At 41.8% G+C, this 27628-nt stretch overlaps 1 protein-coding gene across 1 annotated transcript in view; it reads right to left on the minus strand.

Moving 5' to 3' along the window:
- LOC120028360 (membrane-associated phosphatidylinositol transfer protein 3-like) overlaps positions 1 to 27628 on the minus strand; it is a 146391-nt gene that overhangs the window by 3553 nt on the left and 115210 nt on the right. Inside the window, exons 12-19 of the mRNA XM_038973579.1 lie at positions 26739 to 26887; positions 23242 to 23358; positions 7130 to 7246; positions 6530 to 6678; positions 6062 to 6211; positions 3948 to 4131; positions 3428 to 3556; positions 2583 to 2973 (exon numbers count right to left, since the gene is read on the minus strand). Of these exons, the coding sequence (XP_038829507.1) occupies positions 2650 to 2973; positions 3428 to 3556; positions 3948 to 4131; positions 6062 to 6211; positions 6530 to 6678; positions 7130 to 7246; positions 23242 to 23358; positions 26739 to 26887 (1319 nt within the window). The 3' untranslated portion in view covers positions 2583 to 2649. The remainder of the gene's footprint in view (positions 1 to 2582; positions 2974 to 3427; positions 3557 to 3947; positions 4132 to 6061; positions 6212 to 6529; positions 6679 to 7129; positions 7247 to 23241; positions 23359 to 26738; positions 26888 to 27628) is intronic.

Below are 27628 nucleotides of genomic sequence, written 5' to 3' on the forward strand. Positions count from 1 at the left end.
TTCCTGACATTAAATCCTAGTAAAGATTCCCTGTCTTAGATCAGTTAGGATCACCTCTTTATTTTAAGAACGTGAAATGTCAGAATAATAGTAGAGAGAATGATTTATTTCAGCTTTTATTTCTTTCATCACATTCCCAAAAGATCAGAAGTTTACATACACTCAATTCGTATTTGGTAGCATTGCCTTTCAATTGTTTAACTTGGGTCAAACGTTTCAGGTAGCCTTCCACAAGCTTCCCACAATAAGTTGGGTACATTTTGGCCCATTCCTCCTGACAGAGCTGGTGTGACTGAGTCAGGTTTGTAGGCCTCCTTGCTCGCACACACTTTTTCAGTTCTACCCACAAATTTTCTATGGGATTGAGGTCAGGGCGTTGTGATGGCCACTCCACTAACTTGACTTTGTTGTCCTTAAGCCATTTTGCCACAACTTTGGAAGTATGCTTGGGGTCATTTGGAAGACCTATTTGCGACCAAGCTTTAACTTCCTGACTGATGTCTTGAGATTTTGCTTCAATATATCCACATAATTTCCTCCCTCATGATGCCAACTATTTTGTGAAGTGCACCAGTCCCTCCTGCAGCAAAGAGCCACCACAACATGATGCTGCCACCCCCCTGCTTCACAGTTGGGATGGTGTTCTTCGGCTTGCAAGCATCCCCCTTTTTCTTCCAAACATGACGATGGTCATTATGGCCAAACAGTTCTATTTTTGTTTCATCAGTCCAGAGGACATTTCTTCAACGATCTTTGTCCCCATGTGCAGTTGCAAACCGTAGACTGGCTTTTTTATGCCGGTTTTGGAGCATTGGCTTCTTTCTTGCTGAGCGGCCTTTCAGGTTATGTCGATATAGGACTTGTTTTACTGTGGATATAGATACTTTTGTACCTGTTTCCTCCAGCATCTTCACAAGGTCCTTTGCTGTTGTTCTGGGATTGATTTGCACTTTTCGCACCAAAGTACGTTCATCTCTAGGAGACAGAAGGCGTCTCCTTCCTGAGCGGTATGACGGCTGCGTGGTCCCATGGTGTTTATACTTGTGTACTATTGTTTGTACATATGAACGTGGTACCTTCAGGCATTTGGAAATTGCTCCCAAGGATGAACCAGACTTGTGGAGGTCTACAATTTTATTTCTGTGGTCTTGGCTGATTTCTTTTGATTTTCCCATGATGTCAAGCAAAGAGGCACTGAGTTTGAAGGTAGGCCTTGAAATACATCCACAGGTACACCTCCAATTGACTCAAATTATGTCAATTAGCCTATCAGAGGCTTTTAAAGCCATGACATCATTTTCTGGAATTTTCCAAGCTGTTTAAAGGCACAGTCAACTTAGTGTATGTAAACTTCTGACCCACTGGAATTGTGATACAGTGAAAGTGAAATAATCTGTCTGTAAGCAATTGTTGGAAAAATGACTTGTGTCATGCACAAAGTAGATGTCCTAACCGACTTGCCAAAACTATAGTTTGTTAACAAGAAATGTGTGGAGTGGAAGAAAAATGAGTTTTAATGACTCCAACCTCAATGTATTAAAACTTCCGACTTCAACTGTATAAGTGAACAGTGAATTATCCTATACACCTGTGTATTATCAATACCAACAAAAGCCAACTAGATTAGTTCCTACAGGCCCACTGAAGTGACACAGCACCCATACCCCAATCTCCGTAATTGCAGAAACACTATTCCCAAATCTAGAAATGAGTGGATTTCGTGCTTGACTAGACACTCCAGTTGTAGCTCATCAGGCCCTCTATGCGGCTCTGTAAAATTGGAAAATAGGAGGCAGTGGGCTTTGAAAATAAAGGAGCTGTTCCTAATAATAGCACAGCTACCGCAGGTTCCTTCATGAATATTTATGAGAGAGTATACAGACTGATCTCTGCTCTCTCTGTCTGCTCTCCCCCCTCTATTTCTCCCTTTTCGCTTTCTTTCTTTCTCCATCCCTCTATCTCTTTCATCTCTGTCCATCTTTCTGACTGCAGTCTCTCTCTCCATGTTTCAATTTCCCAGTCTAATCTCTCTCTCTCTCTCTCTCTCTCTCTCCATCTCTCTTCTCTTCCTCTCCCTCTCTGCCCTCTCTCTCCCCCTCTCGGACAGTAAAGCTGTTATTATTCTGTTTAGCTGTATAAATCATAATGCCTGCAGCACCTACTTCAGCTGTGATGACCCTCGCACCACAAAACATAACAAAATCAAGGTGAACATTTATTGACTGCACCAGAGTACAATATGAGCAAAGGAAATCAATCTGTGTTGGAGTGAAAGCTTTACAAAGCCTTATGTTCTCAAAGGCTGAGGACACAATGCTGAAGAACCAAAGGTGAATGTCTAAATTATTCAAAATTAATAATTTATTCACATGACATAACTGCTACTATGCTGCAGTAAAGGCTACAGAAATTACACAATGGAAGAGGGACAGTATATTTTCACAGCCTCAAGTACGACAACTCAGAAACACGTTCTGGGGGGATATTTTTCAGATTGTTGCTATTATAGAGAGACAGTATGATCATATAGTTCTAGGAGTATAATATAGGGCAATTGAAATCCTTTAAGTGTGAGTTCTCACCTTGGCCCTGGACAATGAGACCCTTGTCCTCCTCCTTGTCCATCCTCCCTCCATCTCTCTCTGCCTGTCAGGGTGTGGTGTCTCCACGGTGTATGGAGGCCCGCCCCCAGACACCATGGCCGCCGCCCCCTCCTCCTCCCCCGGGATCCTGGTCAGACTCTGGTTGGCTCTGGGCCCGCTCAGGCTTAGGGTTGGGGGTGCAGGGAGGGTCAGGGTGCTGGACAGACATGGTTCTCCTCAGGTGGGTGCGTTTACACAGGAAGTCAGGTTTGGCAGAGAGGCCGAAGGAGCCTTTCCTCAGGACCATGCGGACCGAGGAGGTCTTCTTGGGTCTGGTCCGGTGGCCAAACTGCAGTGAGGAGAGGTGCACTGCATAGCCATCACTTAGGAACTATCGGAAAGAGAGAGAGACAGAGAGAGAGAGAGAGAGAGAGAGAGAGAGAGAGAGAGAGAGAGAGAGAGAGAGAGAGAGAGAGAGAGAGAGAGAGAGAGAGACAGAGAGAGAGAGAGAGAGAGAGAGAGACAGACAGAGAGAGAGACAGAGAGAGAGACAGAGAGAGAGAGAGAGAGAGAGAGAGAGAGAGAGAGAGAGAGAGAGAGACAGAGAGAGAGAGAGACAGAGAGAGAGAGAGAGAGAACGAGAGTTAGTGAGAGTGGCCATGTTAGATAAAGAATAAAACACTAAACAGGTAGTGAGAGATGGAGAGTGACGGGAAAGAACAAAAACCACAGACAGGCCAGAATAGATACATCAAAACACAATCGATAGCTATTAGTGAGTCAATGCCATTAGCTTGATCGTTAAAGAAAAGTAGAAGAGGAGTGTACAGTCCCCTGATGTCTACCTGGCATTGATTCTGGTACTTCTTGGAAGGCCTGCCCACAATATAAATCTGGGAAGGACTCAGACCCAGCATGTTGTACACGGAGATGTCCTTCATGGAGCCATAGGCTGAGTTGATCTTAATGTGACACTGGCAGAGAGAGATAGAACAGAGAGAGAGAGAGAGAGAGAGAGGGAGGGAGAGAGAGAGAGAGAGCGAGAGAAAGAACGAAAGAAAGAAAGAAAGAAAGAAAGAAAGAAAGAAAGAAAGAAAGAAAGAAAGAGAGGGAGGGAGGGAGGGAGATAGACAGAGAGGGATGGAGGCCCACAGTCAATGTCAATGTGAGAACCAAGGAAGTGTGCGTGAGAAATAGAGGAAGGAAGAGAGAGAAAGAAAGGGAGAGAAAAAAAGAGAACGAGAGATATATAGACAGGGTGAGAAAAAGAAAGAGAGAAAGAAAAAGAGGGAGATATACACAAAGACAAAGAGTTGAGATAGAGAGCAAGAAAAATATATCCACTGTATCATGTATGTAATGTACCTCCTGCACTAGGTTCCTGAGGAAGATGGTTTTCTGTCTCAGTGGGTCATGGACCAGGCCCTCAGAGAAGAAGATCATGCCCTGGGGGAAGTTGTGTTGGGACAGCCATGACACCACCCGCTGCTTCTGCATGTCTGGCCTCCCTGTGATGTAGATGATAAGATAGCCCAGGTCCTGCCAGTGTCTGGACACAAAGATAAATAGATACATTCCTCTGAGAATTATAATTTTCACTGAACATAAAGACAGACTGACATCAATAATATTCCTCTGAGATTTCTGGTTTATTTTCTTTTTTTTCCTTATTATTTCTTATGCCCAGTATGAAGGAAGTTAAAGGTACAGTGCATTCGGAAAGTATTCTGACCCCTTTACTTTTTACAGCCTTATTCTAAAATCGATTAAATAATTTTTTCCGTTATCAAGCAACACACAGTACCCCATAAGGACAAAGCTAATTATTTTTTTAAAAATGCAAATTTATATAAAAAACAAAAAACTGAAATATCAAATTTACATAAGTATTCAGACCCTTTACTCAGTACTTTGTTGAAGCACCTTTGGTAGCGATTACAGCCTCGAGTATTCTTTGGTATGATGGTACAAGCTTGGCACACCTGTATTTGGGGAGTATCTCCCATTCTTCTTTGCAGATCCTCTCAAGCTCTGTCAGGTTGGATGGGGAGCGTCACTGCACAGCTATTTTCAGGTCTCTCAAGAGATGTTCGATCGGGTTAAAGTCCGGGCTCTGGCTGGGCCACTCAAGGACATTCAGAGACTTGTCCAGAAGCCACTCATGTGTTGTCTTTGCTGTGTGCCTAGGGTCGTTGTCCTGTTGGAAGGTGAACCTTTGCCCCAGTCTGAGATCCTGAGGGCTCTGGAGCAGATTTTCATCAAGGATCTCTCTGTACTTTGCACCGTTCATCTTTGCCTCGATCCTGACTAGTCTCCCAGTCCCTGCCGCTAAAACATCCCCACGGCATGATGCTGCCACCACCATGCTTCACCGTAGGGATGGTGCCAGGTTTCCTCCTGAAGTGATGCTTGACATTCAGGTCAAAGAGTTCAATCTTGGTTTCATCAGACCAGAGAATCTTGTTTCTCATGGTCTGAGAGTCTTTAGGTGCCTTTGACAAACTCCAAGCGGGCTGTCATGTGCCTTTTACTGAGGAGTGGCTTCACTCTACCATAAAGGCCTGATTGGTGGAGTGCTGCAGAGATGGTTGTCCTTCTGGAAAGTTCTCCCATCTCCACAGAGGAACTCTGGAGCGCTGTCAGAATGACCATCGGGTTCTTGTTCACCTCCTTGACCAAGGCCTTTCTCCCCCGTTTGCTCAGTTTGGCCGGGCGGTCAGCTCTGTGAAGAGTCTTGGTGGTTCCAAACTTCTTCCATTTAAGAATGATGGAGGCCACTTTGTTCTTGGGGACCTTCAATACTGCAGAATTTTTTTGCTACCCTGCCAAAGGGCTGTTTCGGAGCTCTACGCACAATTCCTTCGACCTCATGGCTTGGTTTTTGTTCTGATATGCACTGTCAACTGTGGGACCTTATATAGACAGGTGTGTGCCTTTCCAAATCATGTCGAATCAATTGAATTTACCACAGGAGGACTCCAATCAAGTTGTAGAAACATCTCAAGGATGATCAATGGAAACAGGATGCACCTGAGCTCAATTTCGAGTCTAATAGCACAGATTCTGAATACATATGTAAATAAGGTATCTGTTTTTTTTTCTGTTTAAAAAAAAAAAAAATTATACATTTGCAAAATAATCTAAAAACAGTTTTTGCTTTGTCAGTATGGGCTATTGTGTGTAGATTGATGAGGATTTTTTTGTTTTTTCATCCATTTTAGAATAAAGCTGTCAAGTAACAAAATTTGAGTTAGCAATTGCGCTAACACTAGTTAGCAATTTCCTTCAAACTCCCTTTAATGTGACAAAATACAAGGATCATATTCTGAGCTGAACAGATGACTTGTAGGCGTTGAAATTGAGTTATCATTTACATTCCATTAATAATTTCTCTCTGCTTGAACTGCTCCTTAATCAAACAAAAGCTGGAAGGCACATTCACAAACACAAACACACAAACACTCGCACGCATGAGTTACCTGACGACGTCCACTGCTCCGGGGCGGACTTTAGGGTCGCTGCCCATGATGGAGACGCTAGCCGCGAAGGAGCCATCAATGCTGAACACCACACACTCCATCCCCCTGGGCAGCACCGTCAGGTAGGCCTCTGCACTCGTCTGATCTCCCCTGGGTAGAAGGAGGTAAAGAGAGGGGGAGAGGGGGAGAGGGGGAGAATGATTGCTACTGTAGGTACGGTGGTAATTCACAGCCGCAGCACCTCTGGGGTTCCTTGTTATTCAACAATCTGTGAGTACACTGTTAGAGCTTCACAGTACTTTACCTCCATCACTGGTATGGGCCGTAATTCAATTCAGTATTCCTCCACTTTCATGGGAACTCGTCCCAACCCACATCCATTTCATTATTGATATAACCTCTAACATACTATAACAAACATGCTGTGGTTGCATATCAATAAGAAATAAAAAGGAGTTGTTTGCTTACTTGACCATCATTTTGATAGGGTAGACCCCGGTGGCCAGCTTCTTGCTCTTGGGGATGGTGTAGACCACTCTGCCACTACTGGTGGTCACCTCTGTGTCAAAGTGGACCCAGCGGCCGGACTGGGGCTGGGTCATTAGGAGAATGTCCACCTGGGAGAGGACAAGATAGATTCATGATAAGATGATATGATAACGAACGGTTCAGGGCCGCAATTTAATTCCCTTCAGTAAACTTTAGTGTTGACGTCTGTCAAAGCAAATTCCTTTGTCAGACCACTATAAGAGAAGTATCAATTTCACTTTATTGAAATGCAGACACTTTTAAAAGTGTTGCAACTGTAGTGTTGTAAATAGGGCAAATAGTGTTTGCAAATTTTAAAAATTTATATTTAACCTTTATTTAACTAGGCAAGTCAGTTAAGAACAAATTCGTATTTACAATGACGGCCTACCCCGGCCAAACCCGGGCGACGCTGGGCCAATTGTGCGTCGCCCTATGGGACTCCCAATCACGGCCAGATGTGATGCAGCCTGGATTTGAACCAGGTACTGCAGTGACGCCTCTTGCACTGAGATGCAGTGTCTTGTGTTGTGTCGTCACCTTCTCTCCAGTCAGAGTCACCATGTCCAGTGGGCCGTACATGAACCGACCAACCAGCGTCTGTGGTCCCTCCTCTGTGGCAATGACATCATTCACCCTGTGGTTGCCAGTCACATTCTGCATGAGGAGAAGAGATTTACTGTCACTTCTCTTTGGTTTTGTGCATCCCAAATGGCACCCTACACTCTTAGAAAAAAGGTGCTATCTAGAACCTACAAGTAGAACCCTTTGAAGAATATTTTTTGGTCCAGATAGAACCCTTTTGGGTTACATGTAGAACCCTTTCCACAGACGGTTCTACATTGAACCGAAAAGGGTTGTACCTGGAACCAAAAAGGGTTGTACCTGGAACCAAAAAGGGTTGTACCTGGAACCAAAAAGATTTACCCTATGGGGACAGCCGAAGAACCCTTTTGGAACGCTCTTTTCTAAGAGTGTATTACGTATATAGTGCACTACTTTTGACCAGAGACCTATGATCCCTGGTCATATGTAGTGCACTATAAAGGGAATAGGGTGCCATTTGGGACTCCGTATTTGTCTTTCATTACTTTCTGCATCACTCCTCCTCAGACGTAGTGTTTACATCGGCAGGAGGAAATGGGATGTCAAAAGAAGGATGAAAAATAGCCCTATTTTTCAATTTATCCCTGTTTTGATGCATCACATTTGAAACGTGTGGTGAAGGAGTCTCAGAAGTGTGCACTACAAGACCTTACCAAAAGAGGGTGTCAAATCTCCATGAAGCCTGGCTACAGTAGCAGTGTGGTTCTGGTTCCCCTTCACTACATCTCATTTCAAAGACCAGGAAGAATAACCCTAAATGAGCTGAGCTAAGGAGAAATCGTCTAACTCCACATGGCACCCTACTCAATATGTAGTGCACACTACTTTTGACAAGGGCCCATATGGCTCTAGTCAAAAGTAGTGCACTACATAGGGAATAGCGTTCCATTTGGGACACAAACCAACTTCATTGCTGAGCTGGTAGGATATTAATGACAAATGAAAGCAGAGGAGTTTGCAGATGTAGTTCCCTGGCTCTGTTACAGTAATGCCATGCTGCGTTACCTCAGTCATAACATAAGTTATAACCACAGGTGGTTGGTGATAGAGTAATTGGGGACAGGTTTGACTGAAAGAAACTTTCAGGAACACTTAGAGGGTAATTTCTAAGGGTTGTAGCGCTATAGGTGCGAGAGTGTGTCAAACATATTTTTGCTATTTTCACAACTGGAATTATGGGAGCAGTAGCTGGCGGTGGCGCGAAAGGGCTGGGTTTTGATGAATAAACAAGGTGTGTGTGTGTCGAGGGTTGACGCCTCACTGGCTAATCAGAACATGCTCAATGGCTAAATATGTGGTTGCTTCAAGTTGTTTATTTACGTATTGTGTTTTCATCAACTCCAATTCAAGTGTTAGTCCGCTATAGCCTCGTGGGTTAAATAGCCAGCCCCATATTCGTTACATATATTGAAATGTTTACAGTCCACAATGTTCTAATTGCATTGCTTCAATATGGAACTACATTGTTAAACATCGGTTATAGCATTCACACTGATACAGGTCAAATACAGTCTGGACATGGACATGCCAAACATAGTCAATAAGCAAGATTAAATTCACTAGGCTATTGATAAGGTCTAAAAAGTATATAATTCTAATAAACAAATTAAACAACAAGTTGTTTAAAATAGGCTATGTCTAAATACAGTTACAGGCACCATGATTCCTCCCTGTGGGCATATAATACAGTCAAGGCACCTTAGACTATGGAGGGTTTTACACACATCCAAACGTTTCACAGGAGCTGGATAAAGATCCAATATAAAGAGAAAGATGTTATACTGCTCCCAAATGTAATGTTTTATAAACATCACGAAACCATCTTCTTCAGAAATAGCAGCCAAAATTGCATTACATTCGAAGCACGTATGTTTTCTCAACCTAAATCCATGGATGGTGAATCTTTCTAGTAAGTTTGGTTTCTTATCTAATTAAATGGAAAACAATCAATCTGTATTTTAAAACAACAACAATATTTCTAAATATACTTGTAACGGCAGTCTATTTCGTCCTCCTCATCGGACGAGGAGAGGCGAGAAGGATCGGAGGACCAATGTGCAGAGTGGTAAGTTTCCATGATTTTAATAACACGAAAACAAGACACGATACAAAATAACAAACTAACTAACCGTAACAGTCCAGTGTGGCACAAACACTGACACAGGAAACAAACACCCACAAACCAAACGTGAAACCTCGGCTGCCTAAGTATGATTCTCAATCAGGGACAACGATTGACAGCTGCCTCTGATTGAGAATCATACCAGGCCGAACTCAAAATCCCAACATAGAAAAACACACATATACAACCCACCCCAACTCACGCCCTGACCATACTAAATAAATACAAAACAAGGGAAATAAGGTCAGGAACGTGACAGAACCCCCCCCCCCTCAAGGTGCGAACTTCGGACGCACCACCTAAAACTCTAGGGGAGGGTCTGGGTGGGCGTCTGTCCGCGGTGGCGGCTCTGGCGCGGGACGTGGACCCCACTTCAACATTGTTTTTGTCCGCCTCCTTAATCGCCCCCATGGCCTCTTATGAGCGGCGATCCTCGTCGCCGACCTTGGCCTGGGGACCCTAGCCATGGGTCCCGAATGGACAGGATACTCCGGCAGCACCGGAGTGAAAGACGACTCCGGCTGCGCCGGAGTAAAAGGCAATTCCGGCATCGCCGGCTTGACAGGCAGCTCTGGCAGCTCCCGGCTGACTGACGGCTCCGGCAGGTCCTGGCTGACTGACGGCTCCGGCAGGTCCTGGCTGACTGACGGCTCCGGCAGGTCCTGGATGACTGACAGCTCTGGCAGGTCCTGGCTGACTGACGGCTCTGGCAGGTCCTGGCTGACTGACGGCTCTGGCAGGTCCTGGCTGACTCGCTCTGGCAGCTCCTGGCTGACTGGCTCTGGCAGCTCCTGGCTGACTGGCTGCTCTGGCAGGTCCTGGATGACTGGCTCTGGCAGCTCCTGGCTGGCTGGCGGCTCTGGCTGCTCCTGGCTGGCTGGCGGCTCTGGCAGCTCCTGACTGACGGACGGCTCTAGCGGCTCCTGACTGACGGACGGCTCTAGCGGCTCGGGACAGATGGGCGGCTCTGACGGCTCGGGACAAACTGTTGAGCTCAGATGACGCTGGGCAGGCAGGCAGCTCAGACGGCGCTGGGCAGGCAGGCAGCTCAGACGGCGCTGGGCAGGCAGGCAGCTCAGACGGTGCTGGGCAGGCAGGCAGCTCAGACGGCGCTGGGCAGGCAGGCAGCTCAGACGGCGCTGGGCAGGCAGGCAGCTCAGACGGCTCCGGGCAGACGGACAGCGCAGGTGGCGCTGGGCAGACAGGCAGTTCAGACGGCGCTGCACAGATGAGTAACTCTGGCTGCGCTGGAGAAGAGGAAGGCTCTGGCAGCGCTGGACAGGCGGGAGCAACTGTAGAGAGAACCCGGAGAGACAGCCTGGTGCGGGGGGCTGCCACCGGAGGACTGGTACGTGGAGGTGGCACCGGATATACCGGACCGTGAAGGAGTACAACAGCTCTTGAGCACCGAGCCTGTCCAACCTTACCAGGTTGAATGTTCCCCGTAGCCCTGCCAGTGCGGCGAGGTGGAATAGCCCGCACTGGGCTATGCTGGCGAACCGGGGACACCATTTGTAAGGCTGGTGCCATGTACGCCGGCCCGAGGAGACGCACTGGAGACCAGATGTGTTGAGCCGGCTTCATGGCACCCGGCTCGATGCCCAAACCAGCCCGGCCAGTGCGGCGAGGTGGAATAGCCCGCACTGGGCTTAGCACGCGTACTGGGGACACCGTGCGCTCCACCGCATAACACGGTGCCTGACCAGTACGACGCTCTCTCACTCCACGGTAAGCACGGGGAGTTGGCTCAGGTCTCCTACCCGGCTTCGCCACACTCCGCGTGTGCCCCCCCCAAGAAATTTTTGGGTCTGACTCTCGGGCTTCCAACCGCGTCGCCGCGCTGCCTCCTCATACCAGCACCTCTCTGCCTTCGCTGCCTCCAACTCTGCTTTGGGACGGCGACACTCCTCTGGCTCTGCCCAGGGTCCTTTGCCGTCCAGGATCTCCTCCCAAGTCCATGAGTCCTGTGTCTTCTGCCGCTGCTGCTGCTGTCCTTTACCACTCTGCTTGGTCCTTTGGTGGTGGGTGTTTCTATAACGGCAGTTTATTTCGTCCTCCTCATCGGACGAGGAGAGGCGAGAAGGATCGGAGGACCAATGTGCAGAGTGGTAAGTTTCCATGATTTTAATAACACGAAAACAAGACACGATACAAAATAACAAACGAACTAACCGTAACAGTCCCGTGTGGCACAAACACTGACACAGGAAACAAACACCCACAAACCAAACGTGAAACCTCGGCTGCCTAAGTATGATTCTCAATCAGGGACAACGATTGACAGCTGCCTCTGATTGAGAATCATACCAGGCCGAACTCAAAATCCCAACATAGAAAAACACACATAGACAACCCACCCCAACTCACGCCCTGACCATACTAAATAAATACAAAACAAGGGAAATAAGGTCAGGAACGTGACAACACTGAACAAAAATACAAACGCAACATGCAACAATTTCAAATATTTTATTGAGTTACAGCTCATATCAGGAAATCAGTTAAATGAAATAAATAAATTAGGCCCTAGTTTATGGATTTCACATGACTGGGAATAAAGATATGCCTCTGTTCGTCACAAATACCTCAAAAAAAATGTGCCTCACAATGGGCCTCATGATCTCGTGCATTCAAATTGCCAAAACCCATTGTGAAGCCGGTTGGACGTAATGCCAAATTTTCTAAAACGACGTTGGAGGCAGTTTATGGCAAAGAAATTAATATTTCATTATCTGGGAACAGCTCTGGTGAACATTCCTGCAGTCAGCATGCGAATTGAACGCTCCCTCAAAACTTGAGACATCTGTGCCATTGTGTTGTGTTGGTGCACCTGTGTAATGACCATGCTCTATAATCAGCTTCTTTATATGCCACACCTGTCAGGTGGATGGATTATTTTGGCAAAGAGAAATGATGACTTACAGGGATGTAAAGAAATTTGTGCCCAACATTTGAGAGAAAAAGGTTTTTGTGGATATGGAACATTTCTGGTATCTTTTATTTCATCTCATGAAACATGAGACCAACACTTTACATGTTGTGTTTATATTTTTGTTCAGTGTAGGATTGGCTCATAAGCGTGATATCACAAATCACATCTCTCGTATTATGAGCATGAAAGGCAATGTGTGCACACATGGGCCTAAGGGCTCTTCGGCAGGAGGCATGGATGTTTGTCTTATCCATTGAAGATGGTTTATTAAACACTATACAGTAACCCTACAATAGACCTAGTTATAACATACAGTAACCCTACAATAGACCTAGTTATAACATACAGTAACCCTACAATAGACCTAGTTATAACATACAGTAACCCTACAATAGACCTAGTTATAACATACAGTAACCCTACAATAGACCTAGTTATAACATACAGTAACCCTACAATAAACCTAGTTATAACATACAGTAACCCTACAATAGACCTAGTTATAACATACAGTAACCCTACAATAGACCTAGTTATAACATACAGTAACCCTACAATAGACCTAGTTATAACATACAGTAACCCTACAATAGACCTAGTTATAACGTACAGTAACCCTACAATAGACCTAGTTATAACATACAGTAACCCTACAATAGACCTAGTTATAACATACAGTAACCCTACAATAGACCTAGTTATAACATACAGTAACCCTACAATAGACCTAGTTATAACAAACAGTAACCCTACAATAGACCTAGTTATAACATACAGTAACCCTACAATAAACCTAGTGATAACATACAGTAACCCTACAATAGACCTAGTGATAACATACAGTAACCCTACAATAGACCTAGTTATAACATACAGTAACCCTACAATAGACCTAGTTATAACATACAGTAACCCTACAATAGACCTAGTTATAACATACAGTAACCCTACAATAGACCTAGTTATAACATACAGTAACCCTACAATAGACCTAGTTATAACATACAGTAACCCTACAATAGACCTAGTTATAACATACAGTAACCCTACAATAGACCTAGTTATAATATACAGTAACCCTACAATAGACCTAGTTATAACATACAGTAACCCTAGAATAGACCTAGTTATAACATACAGTAACCCTACAATAGACCTAGTTATAACATACAGTAACCCTACAATAGACCTAGTTATAATATACAGTAACCCTACAATAGACCTAGTTATAACATACAGTAACCCTACAATAAACCTAGTTATAACATACAGTAACCCTACAATAGACCTAGTTATAACATACAGTAACCCTACAATAGACCTAGTTATAACATACAGTAACCCTACAATAGACCTAGTTATAACATACAGTAACCCTACAATAGACCTAGTTATAATATACAGTAACCCTACAATAGACCTAGTTATAACATACAGTAACCCTACAATAAACCTAGTTATAACATACAGTAACCCTACAATAGACCTAGTTATAACATACAGTAACCCTACAATAAACTTAGTTATAACATACAGTAACCCTACAATAGACCTAGTTATAACATACAGTAACCCTACAATAGACCTAGTTATAACATACAGTAACCCTACAATAGACCTAGTTATAACAAACAGTAACCCTAGAATAGACCTAGTTATAACATACAGTAACCCTACAATAGACCTAGTTATAACATACAGTAACCCTAGAATAGACCTAGTTATAACATACAGTAACCCTACAATAGACCTAGTTATAACATACAGTAACCCTACAATAGACCTAGTTATAACATACAGTAACCCTACAATAGACCTAGTTATAACATACAGTAACCCTACAATAGACCTAGTTATAACAAACAGTAACCCTAGAATAGACCTAGTTATAACATACAGTAACCCTACAATAAACCTAGTTATAACATACAGTAACCCTACAATAGACCTAGTTATAACATACAGTAACCCTACAATAGACCTAGTTATAACATACAGTAACCCTAGAATAGACCTAGTTATAACATACAGTAACCCTACAATAGACCTAGTTATAACATACAGTAACCCTACAATAGACCTAGTTATAACATACAGTAACCCTACAATAACCTAGTTATAACATACAGTAACCCTACAATAGACCTAGTTATAATATACAGTAACCCTACAATAGACCTAGTTATAACATACAGTAACCCTACAATAAACCTAGTTATAACATACAGTAACCCTACAATAGACCTAGTTATAACATACAGTAACCCTACAATAAACCTAGTTATAACATACAGTAACCCTACAATAGACCTAGTTATAACATACAGTAACCCTACAATAGACCTAGTTATAACATACAGTAACCCTACAATAGACCTAGTTATAACATACAGTAACCCTACAATAGACCTAGTTATAACATACAGTACCCCTACAATAGACCTAGTTATAACAAACAGTAACCCTACAATAGACCTAGTTATAACATACAGTAACCCTACAATAGACCTAGTTATAACATACAGTAACCCTACAATAGACCTAGTTATAACAAACAGTAACCCTACAATAGACCTAGTTATAATATACAGTAACCCTACAATAGACCTAGTTATAACATACAGTAACCCTACAATAGACCTAGTTATAACATACAGTAACCCTACAATAGACCTAGTTATAACATACAGTAACCCTACAATAGACCTAGTTATAACATACAGTAACCCTACAATAGACCTAGTTATAACATACAGTAACCCTACAATAGACCTAGTTATAACATACAGTAACCCTACAATAGACCTAGTTATAACGTACAGTAACCCTACAATAGACCTAGTTATAACATACAGTAACCCTACAATAGACCTAGTTATAACATACAGTAACCCTACAATAGACCTAGTTATAACATACAGTAACCCTACAATAGACCTAGTTATAACAAACAGTAACCCTACAATAGACCTAGTTATAACATACAGTAACCCTACAATAAACCTAGTGATAACATACAGTAACCCTACAATAGACCTAGTGATAACATACAGTAACCCTACAATAGACCTAGTTATAACATACAGTAACCCTACAATAGACCTAGTTATAACATACAGTAACCCTACAATAGACCTAGTTATAACATACAGTAACCCTACAATAGACCTAGTTATAACATACAGTAACCCTACAATAGACCTAGTTATAACATACAGTAACCCTACAATAAACCTAGTTATAACATACAGTAACCCTACAATAGACCTAGTTATAACATACAGTAACCCTACAATAGACCTAGTTATAACATACAGTAACCCTACAATAGACCTAGTTATAACAAACAGTAACCCTAGAATAGACCTAGTTATAACATACAGTAACCCTACAATAAACCTAGTTATAACATACAGTAACCCTACAATAGACCTAGTTATAACATACAGTAACCCTACAATAGACCTAGTTATAACATACAGTAACCCTAGAATAGACCTAGTTATAACATACAGTAACCCTACAATAGACCTAGTTATAACATACAGTAACCCTACAATAGACCTAGTTATAACATACAGTAACCCTACAATAGACCTAGTTATAACATACAGTAACCCTACAATAGACCTAGTTATAATATACAGTAACCCTACAATAGACCTAGTTATAACATACAGTAACCCTACAATAGACCTAGTTATAACATACAGTAACCCTACAATAGACCTAGTTATAACATACAGTAACCCTACAATAGACCTAGTTATAACAAACAGTAACCCTACAATAGACCTAGTTATAATATACAGTAACCCTAGAATAGACCTAATGATAACATACAGTAACCCTACAATAGACCTAGTTATAACATACAGTAACCCTACAATAGACCTAGTTATAACATACAGTAACCCTACAATAGACCTAGTTATAACATACAGTACCCCTACAATAGACCTAGTTATAACAAACAGTAACCCTACAATAGACCTAGTTATAACATACAGTAACCCTACAATAGACCTAGTTATAACATACAGTAACCCTACAATAGACCTAGTTATAACAAACAGTAACCCTACAATAGACCTAGTTATAATATACAGTAACCCTACAATAGACCTAGTTATAACATACAGTAACCCTACAATAGACCTAGTTATAACATACAGTAACCCTACAATAGACCTAGTTATAACATACAGTAACCCTACAATAGACCTAGTTATAACATACAGTAACCCTACAATAGACCTAGTTATAACATACAGTAACCCTACAATAGACCTAGTTATAACAAACAGTAACCCTACAATAGACCTAGTTATAATATACAGTAACCCTAGAATAGACCTAATGATAACATACAGTAACCCTACAATAGACCTAGTTATAACATACAGTAACCCTACAATAGACCTAGTTATAACAAACAGTAACCCTACAATAGACCTAGTTATAACATACAGTACCCCTACAATAGACCTAGTTATAACAAACAGTAACCCTACAATAGACCTAGTTATAACATACAGTAACCCTACAATAGACCTAGTTATAACAAACAGTAACCCTACAATAGACCTAGTTATAACATACAGTAACCCTACAATAGACCTAGTTATAACATACAGTAACCCTACAATAGACCTAGTTATAACAAACAGTAACCCTACAATAGACCTAGTTATAACATACAGTAACCCTACAATAGACCTAGTTATAACATACAGTAACCCTACAATAGACCTAGTTATAACATACAGTAACCCTACAATAGACCTAGTTATAACAAACAGTAACCCTACAATAGACCTAGTTATAATATACAGTAACCCTAGAATAGACCTAATGATAACATACAGTAACCCTACAATAGACCTAGTTATAACATACAGTAACCCTACAATAGACCTAGTTATAACAAACAGTAACCCTACAATAGACCTAGTTATAACATACAGTACCCCTACAATAGACCTAGTTATAACATACAGTAACCCTACAATAGACCTAGTTATAACATACAGTAACCCTACAATAGACCTAGTTATAACATACAGTAACCCTACAATAGACCTAGTTATAACATACAGTAACCCTACAATAGACCTAGTTATAACATACAGTAACCCTACAATAGACTTAGTTATAACATACAGTAACCCTACAATAGACCTAGTTATAACATACAGTAACCCTACAATAGACCTAGTTATAACATACAGTAACCCTACAATAGACCTAGTTATAACAAACAGTAACCCTAGAATAGACCTAGTTATAACATACAGTAACCCTACAATAGACCTAGTTATAACATACAGTAACCCTAGAATAGACCTAGTTATAACATACAGTAACCCTACAATAGACCTAGTTATAACATACAGTAACCCTACAATAGACCTAGTTATAACATACAGTAACCCTACAATAGACCTAGTTATAACATACAGTAACCCTACAATAGACCTAGTTATAACAAACAGTAACCCTAGAATAGACCTAGTTATAACATACAGTAACCCTACAATAAACCTAGTTATAACATACAGTAACCCTACAATAGACCTAGTTATAACATACAGTAACCCTACAATAGACCTAGTTATAACATACAGTAACCCTAGAATAGACCTAGTTATAACATACAGTAACCCTACAATAGACCTAGTTATAACATACAGTAACCCTACAATAGACCTAGTTATAACATACAGTAACCCTACAATAGACCTAGTTATAACATACAGTAACCCTACAATAGACCTAGTTATAATATACAGTAACCCTACAATAGACCTAGTTATAACATACAGTAACCCTACAATAAACCTAGTTATAACATACAGTAACCCTACAATAGACCTAGTTATAACATACAGTAACCCTACAATAAACCTAGTTATAACATACAGTAACCCTACAATAGACCTAGTTATAACATACAGTAACCCTACAATAGACCTAGTTATAACATACAGTAACCCTACAATAGACCTAGTTATAACATACAGTAACCCTACAATAGACCTAGTTATAACATACAGTACCCCTACAATAGACCTAGTTATAACAAACAGTAACCCTACAATAGACCTAGTTATAACATACAGTAACCCTACAATAGACCTAGTTATAACATACAGTAACCCTACAATAGACCTAGTTATAACAAACAGTAACCCTACAATAGACCTAGTTATAATATACAGTAACCCTACAATAGACCTAGTTATAACATACAGTAACCCTACAATAGACCTAGTTATAACATACAGTAACCCTACAATAGACCTAGTTATAACATACAGTAACCCTACAATAGACCTAGTTATAACATACAGTAACCCTACAATAGACCTAGTTATAACATACAGTAACCCTACAATAGACCTAGTTATAACATACAGTAACCCTACAATAGACCTAGTTATAACATACAGTAACCCTACAATAGACCTAGTTATAACGTACAGTAACCCTACAATAGACCTAGTTATAACATACAGTAACCCTACAATAGACCTAGTTATAACATACAGTAACCCTACAATAGACCTAGTTATAACATACAGTAACCCTACAATAGACCTAGTTATAACAAACAGTAACCCTACAATAGACCTAGTTATAACATACAGTAACCCTACAATAAACCTAGTGATAACATACAGTAACCCTACAATAGACCTAGTGATAACATACAGTAACCCTACAATAGACCTAGTTATAACATACAGTAACCCTACAATAGACCTAGTTATAACATACAGTAACCCTACAATAGACCTAGTTATAACATACAGTAACCCTACAATAGACCTAGTTATAACATACAGTAACCCTACAATAGACCTAGTTATAACATACAGTAACCCTACAATAAACCTAGTTATAACATACAGTAACCCTACAATAGACCTAGTTATAACATACAGTAACCCTACAATAGACCTAGTTATAACATACAGTAACCCTACAATAGACCTAGTTATAACAAACAGTAACCCTAGAATAGACCTAGTTATAACATACAGTAACCCTACAATAAACCTAGTTATAACATACAGTAACCCTACAATAGACCTAGTTATAACATACAGTAACCCTACAATAGACCTAGTTATAACATACAGTAACCCTAGAATAGACCTAGTTATAACATACAGTAACCCTACAATAGACCTAGTTATAACATACAGTAACCCTACAATAGACCTAGTTATAACATACAGTAACCCTACAATAGACCTAGTTATAACATACAGTAACCCTACAATAGACCTAGTTATAATATACAGTAACCCTACAATAGACCTAGTTATAACATACAGTAACCCTACAATAGACCTAGTTATAACATACAGTAACCCTACAATAGACCTAGTTATAACATACAGTAACCCTACAATAGACCTAGTTATAACAAACAGTAACCCTACAATAGACCTAGTTATAATATACAGTAACCCTAGAATAGACCTAATGATAACATACAGTAACCCTACAATAGACCTAGTTATAACATACAGTAACCCTACAATAGACCTAGTTATAACATACAGTAACCCTACAATAGACCTAGTTATAACATACAGTAACCCTACAATAGACCTAGTTATAACAAACAGTAACCCTACAATAGACCTAGTTATAACATACAGTAACCCTACAATAGACCTAGTTATAACATACAGTAACCCTACAATAGACCTAGTTATAACAAACAGTAACCCTACAATAGACCTAGTTATAATATACAGTAACCCTACAATAGACCTAGTTATAACATACAGTAACCCTACAATAGACCTAGTTATAACATACAGTAACCCTACAATAGACCTAGTTATAACATACAGTAACCCTACAATAGACCTAGTTATAACATACAGTAACCCTACAATAGACCTAGTTATAACATACAGTAACCCTACAATAGACCTAGTTATAACAAACAGTAACCCTACAATAGACCTAGTTATAATATACAGTAACCCTAGAATAGACCTAATGATAACATACAGTAACCCTACAATAGACCTAGTTATAACATACAGTAACCCTACAATAGACCTAGTTATAACAAACAGTAACCCTACAATAGACCTAGTTATAACATACAGTACCCCTACAATAGACCTAGTTATAACAAACAGTAACCCTACAATAGACCTAGTTATAACATACAGTAACCCTACAATAGACCTAGTTATAACAAACAGTAACCCTACAATAGACCTAGTTATAACATACAGTAACCCTACAATAGACCTAGTTATAACATACAGTAACCCTACAATAGACCTAGTTATAACAAACAGTAACCCTACAATAGACCTAGTTATAACATACAGTAACCCTACAATAGACCTAGTTATAACATACAGTAACCCTACAATAGACCTAGTTATAACATACAGTAACCCTACAATAGACCTAGTTATAACAAACAGTAACCCTACAATAGACCTAGTTATAATATACAGTAACCCTAGAATAGACCTAATGATAACATACAGTAACCCTACAATAGACCTAGTTATAACATACAGTAACCCTACAATAGACCTAGTTATAACAAACAGTAACCCTACAATAGACCTAGTTATAACATACAGTACCCCTACAATAGACCTAGTTATAACATACAGTAACCCTACAATAGACCTAGTTATAACATACAGTAACCCTACAATAGACCTAGTTATAACATACAGTAACCCTACAATAGACCTAGTTATAACATACAGTAACCCTACAATAGACCTAGTTATAACAAACATGTAGCCTATCTAGTTTGTTTTTATTGGCTTCAACATGGAAATATTTGACTACACACGTTGCATTCACATTTTGAAAATGCACTGCATGTTCGAGCCATGGACAATTGAACATTGCCCAAACGTTATAATAAGATAAGCCTACCATCGCCAATTATATGGCCTGTTACTGACTTTACCACGTGAATGGTAAACAAACGAACAGTCAAATAGCCTAGGCTACAAGTGGAGACAGCACCAAGAACAGTGATTGGAATTCCTGAGATTTGACTGTTTGGTTACAAATTCTAAAGGAAAAACAATAATCAGTATATTTTAATATCTTGATGTTCCTAAACAGACTTCCTACAGTCACTGAAACATTTCATTCAGTGGGCATCACACACATACCTAATGAAGAACAAGCTGCATGGACAAAAATAATATCCAATTCAAAGAAAAAACAGGAATATGAGGAACTGTATCAAGGTCTACGTAATACTCTTACAATATAGCTCCATGAGCCTAGTTTGAGCACACTAACATACTATATGGTGTAGACTGATGTGGTAGTCCCTGTATCATGAATAGTGGGACCCCAGCTAATGTCATCTAATGAAGCAATTAAACATTTCCAGACACAACGCAAATTTGCATTTTGATTAAGTTTGTCAATAATTAATCTTTGCCAGTACTGAGCCATGCTGAAGCTGTGGCATCTCAGCATGACACACACACACACACACACACACACACACACACACACACACACACACACACACACACACACACACACACACACACACACACACACACACACACACACACACACACACACACACACACACACACACAGACTTCTACACACTGGCATGCCTGCAGCACTGTCTGTGAATAGGCTGAAAGGCCAGATTAATTCTAATATCTGGACATTTGCCACATGTCTCTACTACAGGTCACTGCTGAATCTCTCTGCATGAATGTCTGTCTTATGAGAAAAAAGCAGAACATATCGCTATCACACCGGGTGCGTGGTGAGTTCACCTTGCCCTCAGACACACTGAGAGGAGGAGATGGAGAAGAGAGGCAGACCCCTGTCTTACAGCGGTGGCCCCACTCCATCAGTGACAAAGAGCCCCTTACTAGGATAGTGAACTGAAGTCACAGCGTCACTGATGCCAGGCAGGGCCCTCTGAATGGTATCACTTTTCCCTGGATGAGCTGGCAGTGCCCAGATGAAGTCTATACAGGACACCAGGAGACTGTATAACAGTACGGCTATAACAGATATCATATTCCGGTCATGTTCTCCAAGCTGCTCCTCCTCCAGCTGTTGCTCCTCTACCACTTACACAAGAGACAGATCACAGGCTTGGAGACTGGAGCAGAGCATGTAAGACACAGTCCAATCAAACCTATGTCCAGTTTCCTTAAATATACTGTGGATAGGTTCCAGTGGGCGACGCAGTACATCATATAACAGGACAAAAGCCCATTGTTATTGAATTATTTGCTTTGAATATACTGTGACTAAAAGATGTCCCAGAAATAGACTGGGCTGACCTTTCAGCATGACAGTAGTCATGTTGTCTTTTATGCTGGAGCATCAGGTAATTGTTTTGTTGTGCTAGCATCAACGATCGAAGATGAAACAGTCTTTTTTCCGACATTCTAATCTCAGCCCACACACTGACACACAAGCAACAATTGCAAATAAATTGCCCATTTAGTGTCTGTGTATTTTAATGTTAATCTATAGGAGACCAAGGCTATTGAGGCAAACATGTTTCAAGCTGTGAAAAGATGTGTGAAGCTGATGGTAAAAGTGTGTGCATAAGTGTGTGTGTGTGTGTGTGTGTGTGTGTGCGCACACGTCCTTATCGCTTTGTCTCTGACTGAGATTCAATTATAAAATGTTTGAACGTCTCGAGCGGACTTCAACTAAAGATGATTCAATATTTATTTCCTCATAAAGCGATTGAACGTACTACAAATGGCTTCTTTCTACAATACAAACAGTAGTCCCAAATCTGTCCCAAATGGGACCCTATTCTCTATATAGCGCACTTCTTTTATCCAGAGCCCTGGTCAAAAGCAGTGCACTATATAGGGAATAGGGTGCCATTTCGGACATAGCCATAGAATCAACAGTGTGGGGCTAAAACACTTCCTACTGAACTGTCCTTTATCTTCCATTAATAAGTCATGTTGGTTTCCTCACCTTCAGTTTGACATGCGTCCTCCTGCGAAGCCACTTCTCCCGTGGGCTGGATGGAGAGAAGGGGGCTGAGTCCTTGCTGTCAGCTTCCTGGGCCTTCACACTGTCGCATCGTATGAGCTACATGAACACACACACAAGCACGCACGCACACATTCCATTAATCCACCGCTGGCTTAGTCCACTCAGTATGACGGCACTTCTCAAACAGAATCCCTAGTCTACATTTAGGCACCTGATGCACATTTATCAGTGGAGTGTCACACGACCTACAGACAAAACAATTATATGGAATACTCATCCTCTGGTGCTCAAACACACTTTAGAGAGAATGAAACAAGGACTGTCATTATCTTGAGGCGTACACAGTCACAGATGCTAACTGGAGCTCATTTGTCAAGAGGAAGATTGAGGTGTATTAACAGGATAGCTAGAGGATGATCCGCTATGGAGTGGACGCTATGTACATTTAATCTCAGAAGTTGAGAAGAAAAACCTGTCTATCTTTAGCCTAATCAATGTGTAGCCAGGCTAATGAAACAGCAGGGCTAATGATGTGTTTCCAAAGAGGAGAGGAGAGGAGAGGAGAGGAGAGGAGAGGAGAGGAGAGGAGAGGAGAGGAGAGGAGAGGAGAGGAGAGGAGAGGAGAGGAGAGGAGAGGAGAGGAGAGGAGAGGAGAGGTCGCAGTGAGAGAAGGAGCTCTACTCCATGACTGTATTAACGAGATCCCAGTTTAAGATTCAACCTCTTATTACACAGCAATTATGTAAGAATAGGTAATTGATTTCACTAGACCAGTACAGTACAGTAAATAAATGAAAAGGGCAGTAAGTTTGTGCGAACCACTGGAAGTAAGCTTGATGCGAATCATAAGGTCCGTATCCATTTCCATGATAGGATATCGATTGGAGCTGAAACCCACTGATCCAAGATAACAATCAGTCAGTTTATTATCTTCATGGCAGAGATAGATAATACATCTTATTTCCTGTGTACTCTCTGATTCCCCTCACGTCACTCTCTCACACAAAATACTGAGGTTCCGCAGCAGCCAACACCATGGGTGCACTTTCCAAATAGCACCTTAATTCCCTATATCGAGCACTACTTTTAACCAGAGCCCTATGGGTCCTGGTCAAAAGTAGTGCACTATTAGGGAATAGGGTGCAATTTGAGACACAACACCTTACTGTATTGGGAGGGTGCTCTGGTCTCTTCTCCTTAAAGTATGTGGACACCCCTTCAAATTAGTGGATTCAGCTATTTCAGCCACACCGGTTGCTGACAGGTGTATAAAATCGAGCACACAACCATGCAATCACCATAAAAAATATCTGCCCTTTCCCACCTGGACAAAAGGAACACCTATGTGAGAATGCTGTTCATTGACTACAGCTCAGCGTTCAACACCATAGTGCCCACAATTCCCCCTCAGGAGACTGAAAAGATTTGACATGGGTCCCAAGATCTTCAAAATGTTCTACAGCTGCACCATCGAGAGCATCCTGACCGGTTGCATCACCGCCAGGTATGGCAACTGCTCGGCATCCGACCGTAAGCGCTACAGAGGGTAGTGCGTACGGCCCAGTACATCACTGGGGCCAAGCTTCCTGCCATCCAGGACCTATATACTAGGTGGTGTCAGGCCCAAAAAATCGTCAAAGACTCCAGTCACCCAAGTCATAGACTGTTCTCTCTGCTACTGCACGGCAAGCAGTACCGGAGCGCCAAATCTAAGTCCAAAAAGCTCCTTAACAGCTTCTACCCCCAAGCCATAAGACTGCTGAACAATTAATAAAATGGCCAACCGGACTATTTGCATTGACCCCCCCCATGTTTTTACACTGCTGTTAATCACTGTTTATGCATAGTCACTTTACCCCTACCCACATGCACAAATTACCTCAGCTAACCTGTACCCTTGCACATTGACTCGGTATCGATGTTCCATTTTATTAAATGTTTTACTTTAGTTTATTTAGTAAACATTTTCTTAACTGTATTTCTTGAACTGCATTGTTGGTTAAGGGCGTAAGTAAGTAAGCATGTGTCAAATAACATTTGATTTGATTTGATAGTAGAATGGCCTTCCTGAAGAGCTCAGTGGCTTTCAACGTGGCACCGTCATAGGATGCCACTTTTCCAACAAGTCAGGTCGTCAATTTTCTGCCCTGCTAGAGCTGCCCCGGTCAACTGTATGTACTGTTATTGGGAATTGGAAACGTCTAGGAGCAACAACGGCCAAGCCGCGAATTGGTAGGCCACACAAGCTCACAAAATGGGACCGCCGAGTGCTGAAGCGCGTAGCGCATAAAAATTGTCTGTCCTCGTTCGCAACACTCACTACCGAGTTCCAAACTGCCTCTGGAAGCAACGTCAGCAGAACTGTTCGATCAGGAGCTTCATGAAATGGGTTTCCATGGCCGAGTAGCCGCACACAAGCCTAAGATCACCATGCGCAATGCCAAGCGTTGGCTGGAGTGGTTTAATGCTCACCGCCATTAGACTCTGGAGCAGTGGAAAGGTGTTCTCTGGAGTGATGAATCACGCTTCACCATCTGGCAGTCCAACGGACGAATCTGGGTTTGACGGATGCCAGGAGAATGCTACCAGCCCCAATGCATAGTGCCAACTGTAAAGTTTGGTGGAGGAGGAATAATGGTCTGGGGCTGTTTTTCATGGTTTGGGCTAGGCCCCTTAGTTCCAGTGAAGGGAAATCTTAATGCTACAGCATACAATGACACTCTATACAATACTGTGCTTCCAAATTTGTGGCAACAGTTTGGGGAAGGCCCTTTCCTGTTTCAGCATGACGTCGGCCCCGTGCACAAAGCGAGGTCCATACAGAAACGGTTTGTCGTGATTGGTGTGGAAGAACTTGACTGGCTTGCACAGAGCTCTGACCTCAACCCCATTGAAAGCCTTTGGGATGAATTGGAACTCCAACTACGAGTCAGGCCTAATCGCCCAACATCATTGGGCGAATGGACGACCTCACTAATGCTCTTGTGGCTGAATGGAAGCAAGTCTCCGCAGCAATATTCCAACATCTAGTGGAAAGCCTTCCCAGAAGAGTGGAGGCTGTTATATTAGCAAACAGAGGACCAACTCCATATTAATGCTCATGATTTTGGAGTGAGATTTTCAACGAGCAGGTGTCCACATACTTTTAGCCATGTAGTGTATCTCATTGCTCTCTAATGACAATGTTAAAAGGCTGTCACTGGTCAGATGGGTTTTAATTGGACACGACACACTGGCTGGTTTTGTTCAATCTGCGAGTGTCTGAAGATATCACGAGCAGATCCACACACACCTCCGACATACACGTAATACACACACACACCCTCACACACACATATGCATGCAGGCATGCAAGCACACACAGCCACAATCCCCAGCACAAATAATGACTGTTGGTATACAGTATCTGAATTCTAGGCTCAATAGTCACGAGAACCACAAACACACACATATACATATGGAGGGGTGGGTGTTACCTGTCGGAGCAGAAACGCAGCTACATCAGTGGACTCCCAATAGGAGGCATGAAAGAGATGAGGCAGTGCCACGGTGGGGAAGGAGGTCAACACGTCTGGACAGTACAGAGAATAGTCCAACCTCTTAGAGCCCCACCAGCTACTGGAAACTGAGGCGCACAAACACACACACACACACACACACACACACACACACACACACACACACACACACACACACACACACACACACACACACACACACACACACACACACACACACACACACACACACACACAGAGAGAGAGAGAGCGAGAGCGAGAAACACACAGAAGGGGGAGAATGAACACAGGAATATCAAGATAATAAGGTTTTCTTGGAGTTATTTGAAGTGATTTGTGGATACTAATGGTATTATTCATCTGGTCTTTTAGGCACCACAGTATTAGCAATAGAAGTAGGTTAATCTGAGGTAAAATCTGGGGAGGCTGGCTATATGTACCCACCGTAGATAATTGATTAAATAATGTATAGAGCGTAGCCCCAATGTGTCCTTTTCCTCTGATCCTAATGAGCAGTCTCCAACTCTCTCTCTGTCTCTCTCTACCTCTTTCTCTCTCTCTATGCTTCTTTCTCTCTCTCTCTCTCTCTGTGCTTTTTTCTCTCTCTCTCTCTATGCTTCTTTTTCTCTCTCTCTGTCTCTCTCTACCTCTTTCTCTCTCTCCGTGCTTCTTTCTCTCTATCTATATAAGCTTCTTTCTCTCTCTGTCTCTCTCAACCTCTTTCTCTCTCTATGCTTCTTTCTCTCTCTCTGTGCTTCTTTCTCTCTCTCTCTCTCTGTGCTTCTTTCTCTCTCTCTATGCTTCTTTCTCTCTCTCTCTCTATGCTTCTCTTTCTCTCTGTCTCTCTC

Source organism: Salvelinus namaycush, chromosome 34, assembly GCF_016432855.1.
Source record: "Salvelinus namaycush isolate Seneca chromosome 34, SaNama_1.0, whole genome shotgun sequence".
Classification (NCBI taxonomy): Eukaryota; Metazoa; Chordata; class Actinopteri; order Salmoniformes; family Salmonidae; genus Salvelinus; species Salvelinus namaycush.